This window comes from Eptatretus burgeri, chromosome 5, assembly GCF_056783735.1.
Source record: "Eptatretus burgeri isolate ZD-2024b chromosome 5, Ebu_testis_v1, whole genome shotgun sequence".
Taxonomy (NCBI): domain Eukaryota; kingdom Metazoa; phylum Chordata; class Myxini; order Myxiniformes; family Myxinidae; genus Eptatretus; species Eptatretus burgeri.
Genome location: NC_140965.1, coordinates 52,019,655 through 52,043,164, shown reverse-complemented (window position 1 = coordinate 52,043,164; position 23,510 = coordinate 52,019,655). Strand labels below are relative to the sequence as shown.

The following is a 23,510-nucleotide window of genomic DNA, read 5'->3' as shown; positions in this document are numbered from 1 at the left end:
GTACTTGAGAGAAAATTGTTTATTGTCTATCAATACATACGCACGAAAAACACACCCCAGGCACAACAATTTTCATTTGAGGAATCCGGAGAGTGCTCTACCAAATAGTCGAGTCACTCCCTTATATTTGGCTTTTTATCTCCAACAAATTCCACGATACACAATTCCTTATTTTCATCCCAAGAGCCAGCTGGATTACCAGCTGGCTTTTTTCCTGGCGATATATATATATAAAACTGATAAGCATGATCAAAGGTTTTCCTTCCAGATTCTGTTGCACAATGTTCCCTTCCTCCCTCAAGGTTAACCTTACTTATCTCATACACAATGTCCCAAGCAGGAATATATTTTAATTAACTGCAGGCAAGTGAATTGAGTTGGGAAGAAACAAAAGTTTTGAAGAAAAAGGTATAAATCCCAAAATATATATATATATATATATATATATATATAAAGATATATATATATATATATATATATATATATATATATATATATATATATATATATATATATATATATATATATATATATATATATATATATATAAGAGATGGTGGTGAACAGCTATTTTGAAGATCTGAAGGGAAGACTGGGATTGAAGTGTGTATGTGAGTTTGTTCCAATAGTGGAAGAAAAGAGGAATGAAAGAGTTAATTTAAACACACACACACACACACACACACACACACACACACACACACACACACACACACACACACACACACACACACACACACACACACACACACACACACACACACACACACACACACACACACACACACACACACACACGTGTGTATACATATATATATATATATATATATATATATATATATATATATATATATATATATATATATATATATATATATATATATATATATATATATATATCAGACGCACCTCCAGGTTATGATGAGCATCGCTGCGGATTATGTTTCACATGGTAAAACCGCAAAATCCCCACATAACAACCATCTGTCTGCCACACAGACAATATTGTTCCTGCTTATGTAAACCATTCAACCAGAAGGCACGCAATTTGATAGGTTGGTATATCGAAACATGTGGAGTGTGATGAGCACTCTGCCAATCCCCATTAGACACAGTCCACACCATATATATATATATATATATATATATATATATATATATATATATATATATATATATATATATATATATATATATATATATATATATATATTTCTTTTTTTTATACAGTATACATACACAGTTGAGCCCAAAATTATTCATCCGCTTACCAATTTTCGAGTATTTTGCATCATGTTGAAGAATTAGTTTCTTCTGGCATAAGTTACATAAGAATGTGACAAACAGCTGAAAGAATCACTGCAAGAGACATTTGAAGAAATATTGTTTCGGGGGTATTTTATTGATAGATTTCCAAAAAAATGTCATGACCAAAATTATTCATACCCTTGCTTAGATCAGTTCAAAGTCACTTTCAGTAATCAATGGAAAAAGCCACTCTTTGTGATTACAGCCTCCAAACAGTTTTTATACTTGGTCACAAGGTTTTTGCATGTCTCCACAGGGATTTTGGCCCACTCCTCCTTCGCGAAGGTCTCCAGGTCTTTTTGGAGGGAGCTCAAGACCAGAGTGATGGGAAGGAAGCCATCAAACCTCAGATTCTCGATTAGGTTGATGTCCGGACTTTGGCTTGTCCACTATAGAACATCTACATCATTATCCCGGAACCATTACTTGACTGACTTGGCGGTGTGTTTTGGATCATTGTCCTGCGGATACGTCCAATGCTCCCCGAGGTGAAGTTTCTCTGCGTACTGTTTAATGTTTTCCTCAAGGATCTTGTTGTACTGATCCATTTTCATGATGCCATCCACTTTGACGAGATTGCCAGGCCCACTGGTTAAGAAACATCCCCAAAGCATTATGCTCCCGCCTCCATGCTTGACGGTCAGGACTGTGTTCTTCGGGTTTTATGCTTCACCTTTCTTTCACCAAACAAAAGCAACATCTCTATGCCCGAAAAGCTCCATTTTCGTCTCATCCGACCACAGAACTGAGGACCAAAAGCTTGGATCTTTGTCCAGGTGAGCTTTTGCAAAGGCTAGATGAGCCTTTCTGAGCCTGGGATGGAGGAGTGGAGTCTTTCTTGGTCGGCGTCCATGGAGACCCCCCTTGTGCAATGTCCGCTGGAGTGTCTTTGTTGACATCTTGGTCCCAGACTCACCAAGGTTGTTCAGGAAAGCCTTAATAGTGATCCGTGGATCGTTGTTGGCCTCTTGCCATACTTTTCTTGCCAGACGAGGCGACACCTTTGGCTTCCGACCACGTCCTTCAATGTTTTTTACAGTGTAGAACTCCTTGTACTTCCTAATTATGCTTTGTATGGTGGCAACTGGCACTCGGAACTGCTTCGAAATAGCTTTGTAGCCTTTCCCCTCCTTGTGAGCATTCACATTGCACAACCGAAGGTCCTCACTGACTTCTTTCTTCTTTGCCATGCTAACAATGACCTGAGAATGATTGCATCAGCTCCCCTTAATTTATAGTCTAAAAGCAGAGTTTTGTTCTTTAACATTCCTCACTGTACATTCAATAGACCACATTTGTAATGCATTCAGATTGTATGCACACATCTTGGAATAATTGCATAACATTATGAAGAATCTCAGGAATATCAAAAGCATGTGCATTTTCACAAACATTGGCCTCAATTCTGAGACTTGGTGTGGGGTATGAATAATTTTGGACAGGCATAAAAACAGAAATCTTAACATTTCTATTGTTATGCTAATAATGTTGAGCCAAAATATGTCTGGATTTGTACATGCCAACTAAATGTCCTTGGGTGAAGTGAAAGTTCCACCACTCCAGCTTGTAGGTGTGAGATGAATGCAAAACTCTCAGATTTTTCATCGGGTATGAATAATTTTGGGCTTAACTGTATATATATATATATATATATATATATATATATATATATATATATATATATATATATATATATATATATATATATATATATATATATATATATATATATATATATATACACAATATGATATGCATCCTTTTTTGTATAAACCAGTTTCGTCTGTCTTTATAATTTGTTTTCCTATTAAAAGGAAAGCAAATTATGCGGAAAGTATGTTCATTGGCATGAAACTCTACTCCCTCATAAGTGACCATGATTTCAGACATAAATGTGAATGCATTTGTGCTCACAATACACAGAAAGAAGAGTGCCATTGTCATTTCTAAACTTGTTTCTTCTTCCTCTTCTTTTCCTTTTTTTTCAGAGCATTCCTCAATACTGGCCAGAAGAGGGAATGCTGCAGTATGGTCCTGTGCAGGTTGAGTGTTTGTCATCTTGTAAAAACAGTGATGTCCTCTCACGGGTCTTCCGCATTTGTAATATTTCACGGGTAAGTTTCTTGGGGGCTGAAGATTTTAAACATGATTATTTAGGACCACATTCTTACCTTTCACTTGTTAATATGTCAATGTTGTCTTTTTTTAGTTATACATTGACATTGTTGATCCATTCTTTGTAATTGATTTGATTTGTTGAATTACTCAGCCACATGGATTTCTTTGTGAATTGGAATTAATTTGGCCAAAACTAAGATTTTTCAGAAATAAATGTCAGAAAACATGTTTTGTTTGGTCTTATCCCAGACCCAAAGGGCTTCTTTTTTATTTTATTTTTTAATATACAATGTCCTTTAGGACCATACTCAGTGCAGAGTGTTGGTGCTGCCAAAGCAGTCTCCTGGGCTATTGGGAACAATCCTGGACCGGTCGCTATTCCCACATAGGATACCAGCAAGCTGGTACTCATTTTGCCGACCTCGGAAGGATGACAGGCTGAGTCAACCCCGCCTGGTATTAATTCAACAGCCTGGCAGAATTTGAACTCAGGACCCTAGGATCCCAAGCCCACATATACAATGCCAAGGCTCGTATTTTTTTTTTTTGTTTGTTTTTTTTTTGTATACCTTGGTCGAGGCTCGTATGAGAGCTAACACACAACTCACAGCAAGGAGGCATGAGACAAGAGGGGCGGGAGTGGAAGGGACAAAACATTGGGGAACAGACACAGGTGAACTGTGGAAGGGAGAGGGATGGGGATGGGACGGGGAACATGGCGAGGGGAAGATGGACATTAAAGGGACTTTCAGGAAGGAAAGCAGGAGAATTGAAGGAAGTGGGCTTGGGTGGATTATCGGGGGTAGAAAAGATCGAGGATTTGGATGGGGGAAGATAAGAGGTGGTGGTGAACAGCTGTTTTGAAAGCCTGAAGGGAAGAATGGGAAAGAATAGAGTGAGGAAGTTTATTCCAAAGGCGGGAAAAAAGAGGAATGAAAGAGTGAAGATGAGCAGTGATTCGTGATTTTGGTAGTTTTACCAGAAGGGGGTTGTTGGCGGACCTTGAGCGCCCTGTGGAAATGTGGTTGGGACAAATCGCAGAGAGAGCAGGGGGGGCAAGGCTGGAGAGGAGTCGGTAGAAGACAGAAAGACCACCGACCAACCTGCGGTGATTGAGTGAGAGGCCCAAAGACTCAGCTTCATTGCGGGAGATGCCAATGATCTTAAAAGCCCTGGTTTCGACAGCGTGAAGTCGAGAAAGGTGGGAGGCAGGAGCACCAGCCCAGAGGGGAGAGCAGTACTCCATCAGGCTACGGACAAAAGCTTTGTAAGTGGTCAGGAGCTCAAGAGGGCCGAGGAAGGACTTTGCACGACGGAGGATTCCCAGTCAGCGACTGGCTTTTGAGGCAAGGTTGGAAATGTGACTTTCCCAGGAAAAGTCATGGCAGATAGTGAGACCCAGAAGCTTGAAAGAAAAGACTTCTTCCAGAGGATTGTTGAGAAAGTGGATGGGTGGGTTTTCTAAATGGTCCTTTCGAAGAGACATAGTGAGAGTGTGAGATTTGTCTGGATTGAAAGACATGTTCCATGTGTTGGACCAGTTTGTGATTTTATCCAGATCTGCAGTGAGCGAAGAAGCTGCTGCTTGCCGGGCTGAGGGATGACAGATGGTACGGCAGAGGGTTGAGTCATCGGCAAAGAGAAATAGAGTATTTTCCAGAGAGTCCGAGAGATCATTGATGAAAACCAGAAAAAGAACAGGGCCCAGAACGCTACCTTGAGGAACTCCAGCCTGCACAGGAAGAGGGGATGAAAGAACTCCATTTAGGGCCACACGTTGACTGCGACAGGAGAGGAAGTCTGCGAGCCATGAGTGGAGATGGCCTTGAATACCATGGGAAGAGAGTTTGGTGAGTAGGGCAGGGTGCCAGACTGTGTCAAAAGCACGTGATATGTCCAGGGATACGGCTCGGATTTCCTGTCTGGCATTGAGGACCTCCATCCATTGATGGGAGAGCAGTAGCAGCATATCTAGGGTAGAGTGACCTGGTCTGAAACCAAATTGATGATTGGAAATCAAGCCATTGGAGAAGAGGAAGGATTTCATGTCTGAAGCGATGATGGATTCCATAACCTTGCTGATGATTGGGAGAAGGCTGATTGGTCTATAGTTACAGGGATCTGTTTTTGCACCTTTTATGCAGGGCAGTGATGTTAGCAGATTTCCAAGCAGATGGCAGATGACCTTGGGAAAATGAGAGGGTGAATAGAACAGAGAGAGGGTGAGCAAGAGCAGAAGAGCAGGCTTTGAGGACACGTGGGCTGATGCCGTCTGGACCGGTTGCAGAATCTGACTCGAGGTTTGAAAGCAAGCTCTCCACCTTGTCAGGAGAAAAGGATACAGAGTCCAGGGACAGTTGGGTGCGACTGGGTAAAGTGGGTAGAGATAGTGATGGGTTTGGGACACAAGATTTAGCTGCAAACACCGAGTTTAGACATTCAGCTTTATCACGTGTGGAATCAGCAGTGCGGCCATTTGAGGTAAGGGAGGGGATGGAGGGGGAACATACACCAGAAACAGATTTGATTAAACGCCACCAGGATTTTGAGGAGGGAGAGAGGTTTGAGAGTTCAGACTTGAGATGAGAAAGATGTTGTTTTCTGGCTCTCCTGAGGGTAGCTACACACTTGTTCCGAGCTTTGTGGAAAGAACTGGAGATTGCCCTCAGTTGGGTTTGCTTTCCATGAGGCAAAGGCAAGTTGTTTCAGGACAACTGCCTCGCCACAAGCTTCAGTAAACCAAGGGCGGGAGGAAGGGTAAGACAACTGAACACGAGAGGGGATAAATCTGTGCATGAGGGAGAGCAAGTTTCTTTGAAAGAATTCCCAGGATGAGTTGATGTTTGAGAAAGTAGTGATAGGAGACCAGTCTGTAAGTTTGATGGCTGCTCGGAGACCCTGCCAGTCGGCTTGAGTGAAATGCCAGACTCGACGGCGGTGAGGTGGTTCTCTGATAACAGCCAGAGAGATGTCCACTTTAATAAGGACGTGGTCAGAAGAACCAATTGGAGCGAAGGAAGAGCAGCAGATATTGTCAGGGAAATTTGTCAAAATCAGATCCAGAAGAGATGGAGTACCATTGGTTGAGATCCGGGTCGGGAAGTTGACCGATTGAGTCAGTCCCAATGAGTCACAGAAAGCTTTTGCTGATGTCCCATGGCAGGTGAGAGAGGTACCCACACCTAGCCAACTGGCGTGATGACAATTGAAGTCGCCACATAAGAGGAAGAGAGAGTTTGGATGAGAAGATAGAAGATGGTCCATGTTTTCGGAGAGTGAGGTGTAGATGGAGTCATCACTGTTCGGTGGACGGTACAGTACACATATAAACATGAGGTGGGAGTGGAGGGGAAGCCAAAGCCAGAGGTATTCCTGGGGGTGTGGGGGAGTGAGAGCAGTGCAGGGAGAGTGAGGAATAGAGTCTTTGATGAAGAGAGCAACACCTCCACCAGGACGAGGCTCAGGTCTGTCATACCGTAAGAGGGAGTAACCAGGGAGAGATACTTGGGAGTCAGACACGTCTTGGGAGAGGAAAGTTTCTGTTAGGCAGATAATGTCTGGTTTGTCAGTGGCAACCTGCATGGAAAGATCTGAAAGGTTTGAGCGAAGGCCCCGGATATTTGAGGTCCACACTTTTAATGAAGAGGTAGGGGAGGAGGCTTTTGGTGCAGGAGGTGGAGGGGGCGGGGAGGGTCGGACGAGGGACGAGGGGGAGGTAAGGAGGGTTGCTGAAGGAGTGTGGGGTATTGCAGAATAGCGAGGGGAGGGGGCCGAATGAGGAGGAGAAAAGGCTCTGTGGTGCTGTGAGAGAGGGGGGACAAGAGACAAGGAAGATGGCAGTTGAGGATTTGAGAAGGTGGAGTGAAGAGATGGAGGTGAGAGGGCAGTGGAGGGAGGCAGGTTGGTGGATGAGAGGGGGGCAACTTAGAGAAGGAAGAGTGAGGGGGATGAAAGGTGGGAGAAAGGTGAGGGGGGAATTTTTGAAAGAGGTGAGAGGGTGGCTTGGAGGGAGAAGAGTGGGATGGTTGCTTTGAGAGTGAGAGTGAGGGGTGAGGGGGGTGAGTTGGCACTGAAGTTGGAAAAAAAGAATGGTTGATGGAAAGCGAGCATCCATGGCAAACTGTGGTTTTTTAAAGTTTTATAAGAGCAAATACACAGACCATATAACAAGGAGAGCAGGAGACAAGAGGGAGGGGAGAGGGAAGCACATAGCAGTGAGAAATAGACACATGAGGAGATCTGTGGAAGGTAGATTGATGGGGCGGGGTCCACGGGGTAACCAATATTGACACTACAGGGACTTTCAGGAAGCAAAGCAGGGAATATGAAGGACGTGGGTTTGGGGTGGATTAGCGGGGGTAGAAAAGATCGAGGCTTTGGATGGGGGATGTTAAGAGATGGTGGTGAACAGCTATTTTGAAGATCTGGAGGGAAGACTGGAATTGAAGTGTGTATGTGAGTTTGTTCCAATAGTGGAAAAAAAAGAGGAATGAAAGAGTGAAGGGGAGCAGTGATTCTTAATTTTGGTAGTTTAGCTAGAAGGGGGTTCCTGGCAGACCTTGAGCATCCTGCGGAAATATGAGCGGGACAGGTAGCAGACAGCGTGGGGGGGGGGGGGGGTTATAAAACTCAACCTCCCTGGTTGAGTCCAGGGAGGATATAAAAATTGTTATAAAAATTTGGGCGGGACAGCTTGTTCAAGATTACAATGGGATTTTTTGAATCTCTGCTTGATTGCTGACTTCCAGTGTTCTTATCATCACCTTCATCATCCACCATGCTCCCCCACTGCATGCTCTCACTCCTGCATCTCATGATCTGTGTGGTTCTCGAACAGTCTGTCTTCGACAGCATTGGGACAGAAGTCTTTATTCGGATTCCATTCAATCAAAATCAAACTTGGGAATACGCTTCATTATTCTTAGTCTTTTTATTTTTTTGGCACATCTTTGACTTATTTTATATTGTCGTAGAACTATGAATGGCCTCCTTATTTGAAAAAATCATCTTTGACTTGTGACTTGAATCAAGCCCAACATGCAAAATGTCAAAGTCTTGAGATTTACTACATTTAAAAGGAAGCTGAACTGAGAATTTCTGCATCTGATTATTGTCTAATTGTATTGTCTAACTAGTAAATACCACCCATCACTTCACTGACGGGAATACTAAAAGGGGGGCGGGGGAGAAAATAGGGAGGAGAGAAAGACTGATGGTGGGGGAGAGAGAGGGGAGAGAGTGAGGAGGTGGAGGGGATAAGAGAGGAGGGAGGGGGAGTAATGAGGGGTGTGGGAGTGAGAAGGGAGGGAGAGTGAGGAGAGGTGTGGGAAGGGAAGGCAGACGTGTGGTGGAGCGTTAATTATGATTCATACCGTCTCATCAAAATGATTCTGCATAGAATAACAGTGAAGATTAAAACAAAATAATGTCTGAAATCTATTTTCTACCAGTCATACTATAAATACCATCCAGACACGAACACCGCCCGGACATGTCCCGAGATAAACAGTCCAGAGATAAACCCAACGGAGGTATCCCAGCCATCTGGAGATGAACACCACCCTGACATGCCCAGAGACGAACACCACCCAGAGATAAATACCCCCGGACATGTCCAGAGACAGACAGACAGACAGAGAGAGATGTTTGGTAGGGTGCTGCACTGTATTATTGGTGGCAGAGTAAGGATGGGACAGAAAGAGAGTGAAAATGTTATGCTTTATGAACAACACACACACACACACACACACACACACACACACACACACACACACACACACACACACACACACACACACACACACACACACACACACACGCATACACGCACATGCACATATATATTAGTGCTTGGCCGATATCAGCAATTTTTGAGGAATCATCAGATTGGAGTCAGTGCGATTACTAACTGCAGTACGTACTGTATGCCACCCAAAAACCTTGAGTAGCTTTCACCCTTGTTTTGGGGGAATTTCAAGAAACAAATTTAAAAAACAACATTGCATTCCTTTTGATGTTTCAAGGAGATGTGCATAAACATTAATATTTATAAACAGCTGCGTGTCACGGGTGAAAAAAAATTGGGCTCGGTAATTTAGAAAACACGTTTATACGGAAAATGGCTCGGAAATCGGGTGTCTTCAAATATATTTTGCTTTGAAACACACAAAGAGAAACCATATAACTTTTGTAAATCACACCCGAAAACCAATTGCTCTAGAAACAATCACGAGGACAAAGGAAAACCTGATGAAACCTTCATAAGATACAGGATGAAACTTTGCCACCATGGTGCCCATAACAGGCATGGCATGTCCACACATCTGCAGAGAGTCTTGACAGATCCAAATCTACCCATATGTACCATGTCCATGTGCGCTGTATACATATCTTTACCTTATATACCAACCGCCGACTGTACATCCCGATCAGGACATGAACTGTACCGCTATCGACTGTAGAGCACTCGGCAAGTTACTTAAGCACTCACGCAAGCAATCCAATGGAATGCCTGGCTTGGCAAATGATTACTAATTGCCGTTGATAAACCCATGTACCCGGAACTCCCAAGCAATATCCAAATTGAACAAATGAACACTTTTTTAGCAGTCGGAACTGCTGCTATGTTCAATTCTGGAGCTTAAATTTTGTAATTCGGCTTAGTTTAAGAGATTCTCAAGGTTATGGCATGTGCAGAAATGAAATAATGCCACAAACGCTCTTGTTTCCATACGTATATAAGCATTACAACGTATCCTGTGATTTGTAGGTATGATGAACAGGGATTGGATAATAGGAGTGAGGAAAGTTTTTTTTAACTTTATTGCTAATAAATTGTTGTGGCCTGTTCCAAGCTAAGGCATGGTTGAGCAGGCCAAAAAACATGGTGGCTTTTGATCCCGGCAAGGTAACCCAGGATACACCTTAAGACCCCATATTGAGAGCGGTGGCCAGGAATGTGCCTGATACAGGATATAATTAAATAAGGCTGTTAATTATCTTCAAAAGGGATGTTTTAATGAACCCAGGCACCCAATGTTCACTCTTGCACTTCCTTGGAGTTTTCTTAGTGCACATTCAAAGTTTCAGGCTGCTAGTTTTCATGGTTTTGGAGTTATGGAGGAGACACACACACTGACACACACACACACACACACACACACACACACACACACACACACACACACACACACACACACACTGACACACACTGACACACACTGACACACACTAACACACACTGACACACACACACACACACACACACACACACACACACACACACACACACACACACACAACACACATTTATTAATACAGATAGAAATAAAATGCACTTGTTTAGCAGCTTATGTAACAGTGGATTTCCCTGCAATGTCTGTGGAGGCAGCCATCTCTTGCTTTTGTGGTTCCTTGTTTGGCATTCAAAACCATGTGACAAAAACAAATAAAGTATGGTACATACCATTAAGCAACACAAGGATGCATTTGCTGCTTATAGTCCAGTAAACCAACGACTTTTGATTGGAAAAAAATAGGGGAGAAATGAAACTTGGCAGGCACCTTCATGTGATTATCAGAAACAACATACTAAAAGTCCCCGAGTGTCACGTGTGAGCTAACGTCGCTACACCGGAAGTGACGTCATACCTTTATAAAAACCACTTCATACCTGTGACTTCTCAACATTTGTTAGGAAAACAAGCCGTTTTCTTGACAGATACCTTCCTGTGACTGTCACAAATGAATACCAACCTATGGAAGACATCACCAACAGAACTGTTTTGAACATGGTCATTGAAAAGCTGGAGGCTGTCAAGCTCTAGGCCATGAATACTAGCCGAACAGCCAAACTTTGGGTTCAGTATTTCAATCAGGTAACACTGATGCGCGAATTTGTATGTGCCGAGCGATGTGGTGATTGGCAATTGCATCTCGAAACGATTCGCGGAATGATTCCACATTTCCATGCAGCCGGACACTTGGCTTATGCAAAATATGCTCACTTGTATCTTCAGCAAATGTCCAAGTTGGATGCCAAGATGACACCAGCAAAGTTCCAGAAGTTTTTGTCCATGGGTAACTTCACAATCCGACGTAGTGATAAAATGTGGGCGGGAGTCTGGACTGATATGACAATAGAACAAGTTTTGATGTGCCCAATAAAAACGTCTGGAGGCCTGACACGTGGCCGAGGCATGACTGACAGCGTTTTGAACCGGTGGGTGCTCGGTATGCCTGGCTGTGCAGAGCTAAATCATTGTTTTGAAGAGTTCTGTGGCGTCAGTTTCACTACTTCTGAGGAACATGTTGAACTTAGGAAATCTCGCCAATTCTGGGATAACCAGGATGCAGAAAAACTCTTTGCGTAGCGGACAGTCCATTCACCTTTGCCACAAAGTCATGAATTGATGTCAACAGGTTCCGGTGTTGTAGGCAACGATAGCATCAACTGTGATTCTGCAGTAGAGATTGGTGCAGAAGCAATGAAGAAATTAATGGGCAAGACTTTCGGTGATGTTCAGTTACATCGGAAAGATAGGGTCCTTCCATTGGCAACCGTTGGCAAGTCCGTGAAAGTGCGCGACGAAATCATACCCGTGAATACCATGCAACTGTTCAACAGGATTATCTGCGTGATAAAATCAGATGAGGACTTCGCTTCATGCCTAGAGTATGAGTTAGCCCCTCGCCCCTTGTCATTGTTCGATGACATATCCATGAGAAAGACAGAGAAGGCCGTCTTATACCGTGTGATAGAATCATACGCCGCAAGTGAACAAACTTATCCCAAGGATAGCATGTGCGTTGTAGACGGAGGTTATCGGCTGCAACGGGTGGTATGGCCACAACATGGGACATACAGCGACGTGTACAGCGCGTACGTATCCTATGTACAAAGACACTATGGTACAACCAGTTATGTCATATTTGACGGCTACGGTGATGTATGTAGCACAAAGACCGTTGAACACAATCGAAGAGCTAAAAGGGTCGAATCCGCAGAGATATTGTTCACTGATGACATGCCTATTACCATTCGACAAGATCGATTCTTGACAAATGGAAGGAACAAGACCAGGCTAATTGAGGGTTTGAAAGTACAGCTGGAACAAGCGGGGATACGAGTAACAAATGCGGAGGCAGATGCCGATACGATGATTGTTCACACTGCAATAGAACTGTCACATGATAAGGACGTAGTCGTTGTAGGTACAGATAGCGATTTACTTATTTTTCTGACTCAACTTTCTCAACCAGACAATTGCATCTGCTTCTTTAAACCCGGGAGAGGAACAACACCTAACAAGGTATTTGATATCAGACATGTCCAGCGTCATCTACCAGAGGGATTCTCCCACAATCTGTTTTTCTGCATGCGATGACTGGTTGCGATACCACTTCGGCTCTCTATAGACAAGGGAAGAAGAAAGCATTCAAGCTACTACTGAAGCGTCCAGATCTAAATACGTGCGTGGAAGTCTTCAATAACTCCTCATCATCAGAATGCTCCATGACATCTGCTGGAGAAGAGTTCCTACTAGCGCTTTATGGAGCTCCGAGGACAACATCTTCCCTGAACAAGCACAGATATCACTGTTTTATAAAAGCAGTTGCAAAGTGTCAAATTTATACCAAACTCCAGCTCGCTTCCCTACCACCTACGTCTGCAGCAGCAAAAGAACATTCCATGCGTGTTTATCATCAGGTACAACAATGGTTAGGTTGTGATATACCACCGACAGAATGGGGTTGGGATTTAGTCGATGGACAGCTGTATCCAACTCTTACGCGCAAGCGTCCAGCCCCAGACACTCTTTTGAATTTGATTTCATGCAACTGCAAGACTGAATGTGAGCGACGATGCGGATGCAAGAAAGCTGGCATTCAGTGTTCACCACTGTGTGGTCAGTGTCGCGGTGGTGGTTGCAGCAATTCTGAAAAACCAGACACTGATGAAGAAGTAGATGATGAGCCAAGCCGTGAGGTCCAATGTGAAGAATCCAGTGAGCTTGTGCAGTCTGACAATAGTTCTGACGATGAATATGATGAAGATGACACAGGTCTACAAGAGGACGATCTCGCTAGTTCGGATGTTTATTCGGATGAACCTACAGCCTCAATGTCGACCAAGGGGGTGTGAAAGAAAATTAAGCATGTAAACAATAAGCAGTGATGCCTTTTGCCAAAAACTGATACCTTTGTTGATCCTGTGAGATTTACTGCAAGTGTTTGTGACCGAGAACAATTAGATTAAGTATGAAAAACTCTCTAAAAGTGCATTTTACGGTAATGACGTCATTTCTGGTATATTGACGTTAGCTCACATGTGACATGCGGGGACTTTTAGTATGACATTCTATAAGGTCCAAAGAAGATTCCCACCAAGTTTCATTTCTCCCCTATTTTTTTCCAATCTTTGCCAAAAAAAGTCGTTTGGGTTTGCTGGACTATTAACGGTGTATATATATATATATATATATATATATATATATATATATATATATATAAATATATATATATATATATATATATATATATATATATATATATATATATATATATATGAATACACCATACTTTATTTGTAAAAGGATCTAAAGTTTAATAACTTTCATTCCATATCCCATCTTTTAATTATATATCAGTCTGTTATTGATATTACAATTTTTTTGCACTTAAAACGTACTCCCACTTTAACTCGCGTTAAAACATTCAAACGAAGAACATGTTGATGGAGAAGCTAGGACAGAATGGTGGCTGGAGAAGGGGAGGTTTGAGACTTGGGGAGCCATCAAAGGCCAATCACTCTTTGCCTGAAGCTCGAACATGCCACTGTGCTCATGATTGCATTCTATCTTTATTCTCTCATTTTAATCAACCCATCCTCGCTGCAGTGCACAAGTACAAAAACTTGCATTTTTCCTGTCGCATCGAGACGATAACCTTCTGGTCCAAATTGCTTTTGGTTTGGGAAAAGGGTTCAACTCAAATGGAAAAGATGACTTGATTCCTCCTTGTATTTGTGCATTATGCGAATATTAAATATTTATTCCTTTATTTCGTTCAATAATATATTTTAGTACAAAGATATCTACACTGAGATGAAAGGCCATTCTCTCCATCAAGCCTCTGCCACATAGCAAACACAGCACAGCCATGATGATGTATTTAAACACAACTGATCTCCTGCTGTATTATTAACATATTTGGGCCAAATATTGAAGTACATCAGATGTTTATTTTATTTTTGAAGATAAAAATCCCCAAAATCTGAAAGAAGTATCCATGCAGACACTACTCAGACTACCTCCCCAGAACTCGCCAGTTGGCATGTTGATAGGCGATGATAGCAAGTTGACACGAAGGGATGATGGCAAGTTGTGAAGAGGTGATGATGGCATGTTGATAAGATGTGATGATAGCAGGGTGCGGTGAAGATATGGAGAGGACTATAAATACCATACGCATAACATTTGTAGCTTCTTATGTTTGGCATTATTCCATAAAACGTAAGTATCCTCTACAGAGTGGCTGAAAAAGTGATACAAAATCAGTTTTGCATTATTTTCTCATTTTTCTTTTTGCTTCCTTCATTTTCTCATCACAGCCTCAGGAAGGTCACCGTGAGGTGCAGCATTTCCAATACCTTGCATGGCCTTCCTATCATAACATAGCAGCCTCTCCTGCCTCATTCCTGCATCTCGTGGGTCGTGTGGGTCTCTGGCAGAGTGAGCTGGGTAGCAGTGAAGGTCGTACACTTGTGCACTGCCTGTAAGTATTTGCTTTGTTCTTATCTGCATGTTTTACTGCATCGACAACACAAAAATAATGACATGTTGATTTCTTCCATTTCCACGCACAGTCCTCTCCCCTTCCTTTTCTCGATTTTTCTTTCTTCCAGCATCTTCCCTCACCCAATCTCCTCATGTTTGTGTGTAATGTTTTGCAACTGGACCTCTAATGAGATGGATCTCTGTTTTGCAACTTTATTTTCAATTAATTCCTACAACCCGATACCATGCTTGTGTGTTTGTGCCTTTCAGATAAAAGTAACATATTCAAACATTCCATATCAGTCACAAACCAGTGTCACAAATTATTTTGTTTTCCAAATGTTGCCATTCCCACACTTATTCGCTTGCATAATTTGCTTCATTGCATGCAAGATTGTGATGTTTCAGCATTGCATGTGCAGTCAGATTGAAATGCAATATTCTCGACCGTTCAGTGTTTTACAGGGTGTTTATGCAAGTATTTTCATTGGGTTTAAATCAGAGTGCCTGGTACACCCCTTGAGTTGCATTGCAAAACTGGTAATACAATACAGGACTGACATTTTGAATCTAAAATGCCACCATAGAGTACCGCACTTCAATTATTGAAACTTATTATGGTGTTGCATCAGAATCATAGAGCACAGCCGCATCCGTAACAGATGTTAAGTTGGCTGTCCCATCTGCAGTCGTGTGGATGTTCTCGGCAAGAAATGAAACTGATTATTCAACTCATTGACTGATTCAAAAAAAGCAGATGTACCCTTTTGGTAGACGTCTAACTCATCTGCAGACGGTATGTACCATTTTTAAAGCAAGTGAAACATTTGACTGTACATCCAGGGTTTATTATGTGTAATCTCTGGCTAATTCATATTGTTTGGTCTTTTGACCTTCATGAAAAAAACAAAACCTCTCTTAATCAGAGTTTTACATTCACGAGCTATCCAAGAATGCTGATATCATTAATTTTATCACACTGCAGCAGTTTCCTGGCAGATTAAAATAATAACAACGAGAGCGAAGTCAATGGTGCGCCATTGTAAATCTCCACGCTTCCCACCTAATACAAAGTTGAAAGATGCCTAAAAGTTCCACAATGAATGACCCAATATCAAAATGTTTTGGTGAAAAAAGTCCCCACCCCCTGGAGCATGAACTGAAGGTTAACTCCAAAAAATTGTGACATATTTCAGCATCCCCAAGGTTGATTGCAGATACAAAGTTTCATCAAAAAAAATGTTTGAAAATGTGCCCATAATTGTATTTTATTAGTATGTGATCATTTAACCCCACCCCAGGAGGCAGGGCCAAAAATGACACTGCTCTTACACCTTCGTGCCATGTGGTGATCATAACTACCAAGTTTAATGAATTCCTGCTCAACCATTTAGGAGTAGATAGCTTAACAGATGGAGGAACAGACAGGCAGGCAGACAGACAGACAGACAGACAGAGCCAATTTGCAATGTCCCCCCGTTTTTTTTCAAAAAGCTTGGGGATAATTATGTTTTGTTGTTCTACTAGACTATTCTAATGTGTTGTGTCTACAAATCATAAATAATGAAAATATACAATTGAGGATGTATTTTTTTTCACCCCGATTGCCCAACAATGGTGAACTAGAATGACACTCAGTAGAGCGCATACCCTCCACCAGGCTGAACAGTTTATGTATTGTATCCCATTGAAAGGCCGGATCTGGATCCGGACCTGAACCAGAATCTAATTGACTTGTTGTTATCACATAACAAACTCGTCCACCTAGTTTTGTCATAACTTGTCCACAACTTTTTTGAGATATCACACTATATATCACTTTTGGTCCCATCTCTCAATGGTGAAGAATCACTTCAAAAAAAATTAAAAAATTCTTGTATCCAGATCCAGATCCAGATCTTCACCAATTCGTCCTTATCACGCACCCAACCTGTCCACCAAATTTCATCTGAATCCATCCACAACTTTTTGAGAAATCCTGCGCACAGACAAACAGACAGACAAGGATGAAAACATAACCTCCGTCCACCTTCTGTGATGGAGGTAATAATTTAAGGCGAGGAAAGGGGCTGTCTTCATGTTATGAATGTAAAAAGCAGGATGTTTATCCCTTCTCTGTTACAAAATAAACTCAAACATCAATCACATCATTCATGAGGCTGAACATTTTACAACTAAACACGACTGACATAACTTCCGTCTTATCCTCAACATCATAATCTTCTGTGTCCAACTCAATATCGGCATATGTCTGAGATTATTGTTTTTCTTAATGGTATTTCAGTTTATTTGTTGCCGGGTTCCATGTTTGATACATAAGGAAAAGCGTTTAAGCTACCTTGCATTGAACGTTGTGAAATGAGAGCCTGATGTGAAAGTGCTTAAAATAGTCCTGAAGTTTCTCCAACCTTGATTTTTAAGCGGTGAAGCCACTTCAGTATTTGAGTATGTCCTTCCTTCCAATAGTCCGTCTAGAATGAAGAAGAAGAACCTTACCAACCCACCATGTTTAATTCTAATTTGTTCAAAAGGGTAATTCTAAAGGGTAATTCTAAGTTATAAAGGGTAATTCTTAGTTATAAAGGGTAATTCTAAAGGGTAATTCTTAGTTATAAAGGGTAATTCTAAAGGATAGTGCTGAAGGGTAATTCTGATGGTTGTAAAGGGTGATTCTGAAGGGTATTTCCAAAGGGTATTTCTAAAAGGTAATTCTGAAGGGTAATTCGAAAGAGGAATCCAAAGGGTACTTTCAAAAGATTCTAAAGGGTAATTATAAAGGGTAATTCTAAATTATAAAGGATAATTCTAAAGGGTAATTCTTAGTTATAAAGGGTAATTCTAAAGGATAATTCTACAGGTTCTAAAGGGTGATTCTAAAGGGTACTTCTAAAGGGTAATTTGAAAGGGTCATTTGAAAGGGTCATTCTAAATGGTAATTCTTAATTATAAAGGATAATTCTGAAGGGTAATACTGAAGGGTAATTCTAAAGGGTAATTCTACAGGTTCTAAAGGGTGATTCTAAAGGGTATTTCGAAAGGGTAATTCGACAGGTTCTAAAGAGTTTTTCGAAAAGGTATTTCTAAAGGGTAATTCGAAAGGGTAATTCTAAACGGTAATTTTAAAGGATTCTCAAGGGTATTTCTAAAGGGTAATTCTAAAAGGTAATCTGAAGGGTTTTTCGAAAGGGTAATTATAAAGGGTATTTCTAAGGGGTATTTCTAAAGGGTATTTCTAAAGGGTAATTCAAAAGGGTAATTTTAAAGGATTCTAAAGGGTAATTATAAAGGGCAATTCGTAATTATAAAGGGTAATTCTGAAGGGTAATGCTGAAGGATAATTATCAAGGGTGGTGGTGGTTGTATGGCAGCTTAGCTGCCGGGGTAGTTATCATTTCTTGAAGCGCGACTGTGTCGCTGATGCAGTGCCCCTCTACCAGTACACACACTGGAACTGGTAACTCATTTTGCCAACCTCGGAAGGATGACAGGCTGAGTCAACCCCCTGGTGTATTAATTCAGCAGCTGACGGGGCTTGAACTCAGGACCCTAGGATCCCAAGCCACCACCCTAACCACTGAGCTAATGCCAGGCTAATTCTAAAGTGTAATTCTAAAGGGTAATTCTAAAGGGTACTTCTAAAGGGTTATTCTAAAAGGTAATTCTAAAGGGTAATTCTAAAGCGTAATTCTTAGTTATAAAGGGTAATTCTGAAGGATAATTCTAAAGGGTGATTCTAAAGGTAATTCTAAAGGGTAATTTTAAAGGGTAATTCAAAAGGGTAATTCTAAAGGGTAATGCTAAAGAGTAATTCTAAAGGGTTCTAAAGGTAATTCTGAAGGGTTTCAAAGGGTTCTAAACAGTAATTCTAAAGGGTAATTTTAAAGGATTCTAAAGGGTATTTCTAAAGGGTAATTCTAAAAGGTAATTCTGAAGGATATTACTAAAGGGTAATTGTAAAGGGTAATTCTAAAAGGTAATTTTAGCAGATAATTCTGAAGTGTTCTAAGGCGTTCTAAAGGGTAATTCTAAAGGGTTCGAAAGGTAATTCTGAAGCGTTTCAAAGGGTTCTGAAGGGTAATTCTAAAGGTTAATTTTATAAGACTCTATATGTTAATTCTATATGGTTCTAAATGTTAATTCTCTGGGGTTTTAAAGTGTAATTCTCAAGGCTTTGTTTCGTTTTTAGGCTTCATCTATTTCTTATTAAAAATGCAAAACTGATCTGCTTCCTTTGGACACAGGTGAGATTTTTAATTTTTGCACAAAATATTTGCATAAAGGGGAATTCCAATAAGTTTTCAACAGTTCTAAATGGTAATTATGGAGGGTTCTTTAGGGTAATTCTAATAAGTTCCAAAGGGTAATTCTAATTTCTGAAGGGTAATTCCAATAAGTTTTCAAGAGTTCAAAGGGTAATTCGAATAAGTTCTAAAGGGTCATCTAATAAATTCTAATGGGTAATTCTAAATCGTTCTGAAGGGTAATTCGAATAAGTTCCACAGGGTTCTCAACGATAATTCTAAAGGTTTATTCTATAAGGTTCTAAATGTTAATTCTATTAGCTTCAAAAGGTTAATTCTCTGGTAGTTCAAAAGGGTTATTCTAAAGGGTTTCTTTTGCTTTTAGGCTTTGCCTATTTCATATTAACAATGCCAAGTTGAACCGCTTCCTTCCGACACAGATGAGATTTTTATTTTTATATATTTTGCACTAATATTTTCACCTCCCACTATTTCCTTTCTTGCTATACCTGACACACTCTCTTGACAAATGTCTTCCAACAGCCTAACAACCTAATCTCTCTTCAGTGACACCTACTTCAAAAACATCTTATTTTATGCCTCCAACAAATGTTGCCAAATCTTTGCATTTCCTAATTTTTGGCAGGATGTTTATAGTTGCACTGCTTCCACAGCATAGGGTGCAGGCAAGAAAATTTACAGGCAGCCAGAGGAGAGTGTACCATCAGAAAAATGAGTGCTTGATGTCAGAGTGCTTCCTCCAATTTCTCGCTGGTGTTTGTTTTAATTACAGCAATGGTGGTGGCCGCAGCGGGACATACTGTGCCATCAGCATCGTGTGTGATATGATCAAAGGGCAAAACCTGGTGGATGTATTCACATCGATGAAAACGCTAAGGAACAACAAACCAAATCTGGTAGAAACACTGGTAAGTCAAATAATATTAATGTTCAAGGTGTTCTATTTTTTGTTTTTATTCTTATATTTTCACCTACTTATATTTTCACCTTGTATTGAGAAGTCATGATTTTGGATTTGTTGGTGATTAGTTTTTTGTGGTCATCTGTCACCAAGAGGTCGTATTTTTATCTTGCCAAAACGAAGTTTTTGCAAGATATGTTCGTCAGCTTGTATGTTTTTTTTTTGTCTGTAATCACGTATAAAAATTCTGCAGAGCACAGTTATCATTGGAAATTTTTGTAACTTTGCATATCAGAGGCCTATAGAGGTCCCTTTCAGCGCATAAAATTTTGAAGCTCAAGGTCAAAGGTCAAGGTCACTTTGTCGCAAATCAGGGGAGTCGACAAAACCCTTATTTTTTTTGAGTAATTTTGATCGGATCGTCTTCAAACTTCATGGGAATATAGTTCATGGTCTGGCACTCAGCTGATTAATTTTTGGTGGCGATTGGCCTTGACCTTCATGGTTAGCGCCTCAGGTCAAACATATTTGACCCCAAGGTCAAATTTTCAAGTTTTAGGAACCATATCGTGTGGTACCTCAAATTGAACACCTCGATGAGTGCTTTATAGATATGTCAAGCTTGAGACATTATGATGTCATTTGGTGACGTTATGAGGCAAACGCATATTTTTCATGGTTAATCTGTAGAACGATTCTCATCGGAATCTCTCGTAGGCAGATATTCCTCAAGGAGTCGCTCCTGGTGGATAGCAGCTCTGTTCACCACAGTGTGACCTTAAAGAAGTCACACGTGGTCACCTTTTGGCAAGATACGGGTCACCCTGCGGGTTACATTGGTTTATTTTTCTTGTTCTTCTTCTGCTTTTTTGTCGAGAAAACATCGGCTTATGGAAGAGCAAGGTGTCAGATAATATAAGGAGAGAATACTGGCAGTGAGAGAGGGGTGGTGGGGGCGGGTGACGGCTGAGCACAAAAGAACAGGTGGGTGAACCAACAGAAAAAAGCAGTGGAGCCGAGAAAAAAAAGAGAGAGAATGAACGATCATAACTTGCAAATAAGAGGGGAAGTGGGTGGGGGCTGAGTTTAATTGGGATTGAAAATTTTCACGAGGATGAACAGAAGACGATATGATGTGGTTCTGCCGTTTTGAAGCCCTGGGAGAGAGTGAAATAGTAATGACTGAGCGAGGTCATTGCATCGGGATAAAAGAGGAACAAATAGGTGAAGGTGATGAGTTAGCCTGCATTTTGAAAGGGTAACGAGGTGAAAGTTACTGGAAGAAGAAATGTATCCTGGAGGGGCTGGAGAGGAGCAGATGACTTGAAAGAACAGTGGGAGCAAGACTCAAATAGGTGGTAGAAAACAAGCTACCAACTTGTCTGATGACAGAGATCAATGAACCCTGTTCATCTATTTCTTTGTGAAAATGCCATGCCAATACTAAGGAGAGCTTTGGAATTCCCAGCTTCCAGGAGTGAGCTATGATGTGGGGGCTCCAGCCCAGAGGAAAGAGCATTACTCCATCAAACTGCAAACAAAGGCCTTGTCAGCCTTGAAAAGTTTATATTTACTGAGGAAAGACTTGGCACAATAGAGGGTACCGAGTCTGCAGCAAGTTGAACTTGCATGCCAACTTTCACATGTGGTTTGCCCAGGAGAGGTCATGACTGATAATGGGGACTGAAAGTTTTAAAAGCTTTACACTTTCCATTGATCAAAAAAATAGAGGAAAATTATTTTGGCTGTACTTCTGAAGCAACTGGGTGAGAATGTTTCACTTGCCAGGGTTGAACAACATACTCCATGTTTGATTGCATCATCTGATCCCAAATCTGCTGAGACAGATGCAACAGATGGACCTCTGATAGCTTGTACATGTTGCTGAATTTGAGCCTGGGGAGTAACTGCTGAAAGCTATCTATCAGGGTTCTTCCTGACATCTTTGTTCTTTGTTCCTTTCACACTTCTCTCTACATTTTTCACATGTCTCTTTATTCATTCTAATTCTTGCTTTTTCTTTTCTTTCATCTCTTTTCCTCTGTTCCTCTCTATCATTATCTAATCTCTCTAAGGAGAAGTTAATTATTGTAGAAATCTTTCTGTAAAGCCCACTTGGCTGCACCTGGATGGGCTTTGAGGGTCGTGGAGGAGTGACTGCAACCCAAATCATATCCAAGTTCCTCCTGAAACTTGACCACAACAATCTTTACCCATGATGTACCAAAGTGTATCGACTGCATCAAAATCTGTGCTCATTAAGGGGATTTACGGGGGTTTTTTGACCTACCCGCATTTTTATTTTTGAAACATCTTTTCCTGATTTATTGCTTATAGATCTGGACTCCTATGATCCCTGTGCCCTTGGAGTTTGAGCATTGCTTATCTTAACACAAAAGCACATTGTAACAGTTTCAGCTCTTCAACTACGCGTGCACCGCTGGGCAGGGAAGAGATGAGAGGTCTCCGTGTCCACCCATTATTTTGGGTGCAAAACTGTATCCCATGATGAATCAGCCTGTCAGAAGTGGTCACAGACGATTTCCTTTTCACTTGCACAACAGCCCAACTTAACAGATTATTCTGCCAATTTGCTATGTGTTACGCAGTCACCGGCCAATGAACACACTCAGGCTCTCATTAACAAGGGAGATTTGTTGCAATAAACTGGGGTGGGAGAGAATAATAAGAAGAATCTGACCGCATGTGCGGTAAATTAGACTGTGTCAAATGAATGCTGAAATAAATCCCTTTGCGTCCTTGGAACCATGACAGAACTTAATTAATAACGCCATGCTCATTCATCCGGGTGACAAAATAGAGAGGGAGAGAGAGAGAGAGAGAGAGAGAGAGAGAGAGAGAGAGAGAGAGAGAGAGAGAGAGAGAGAGAGAGAGAGAGAGAGAGAGAGAGAGAGAGAGAGAGAGAGAGAGAGAGAGAGAGAGAGAGAGAGAGGAGAGGAGAGGAGAGGAGAGAGGAGAGGAGAGGAGAGGAGAGGAGAGGAGAGGAGAGGAGAGGAGAGGAGAGGAGAGGAGAGGAGAGGAGAGGAGAGGAGAAGAAGAAGAAGACATGACTGAGAGAAAGGGAGAATATACCCTGTCCACATGGGAATGTCCCTCACATGAGGGATCTTTACAGTGGCTTGC

At 41.4% G+C, this 23,510-nt stretch overlaps 1 protein-coding gene across 1 annotated transcript in view; it reads left to right on the top strand.

The window, feature by feature from the left end:
* Positions 1 to 23,510, top strand: part of LOC147026436 (receptor-type tyrosine-protein phosphatase mu-like) — a 458,466-nt gene that overhangs the window by 428,997 nt on the left and 5,959 nt on the right. Inside the window, exons 31-33 of the mRNA XM_085883577.1 lie at positions 3,297 to 3,422; positions 15,038 to 15,201; positions 20,238 to 20,373. Coding sequence (XP_085739703.1) covers positions 3,297 to 3,422; positions 15,038 to 15,201; positions 20,238 to 20,373 — 426 coding nt within the window. The remainder of the gene's footprint in view (positions 1 to 3,296; positions 3,423 to 15,037; positions 15,202 to 20,237; positions 20,374 to 23,510) is intronic.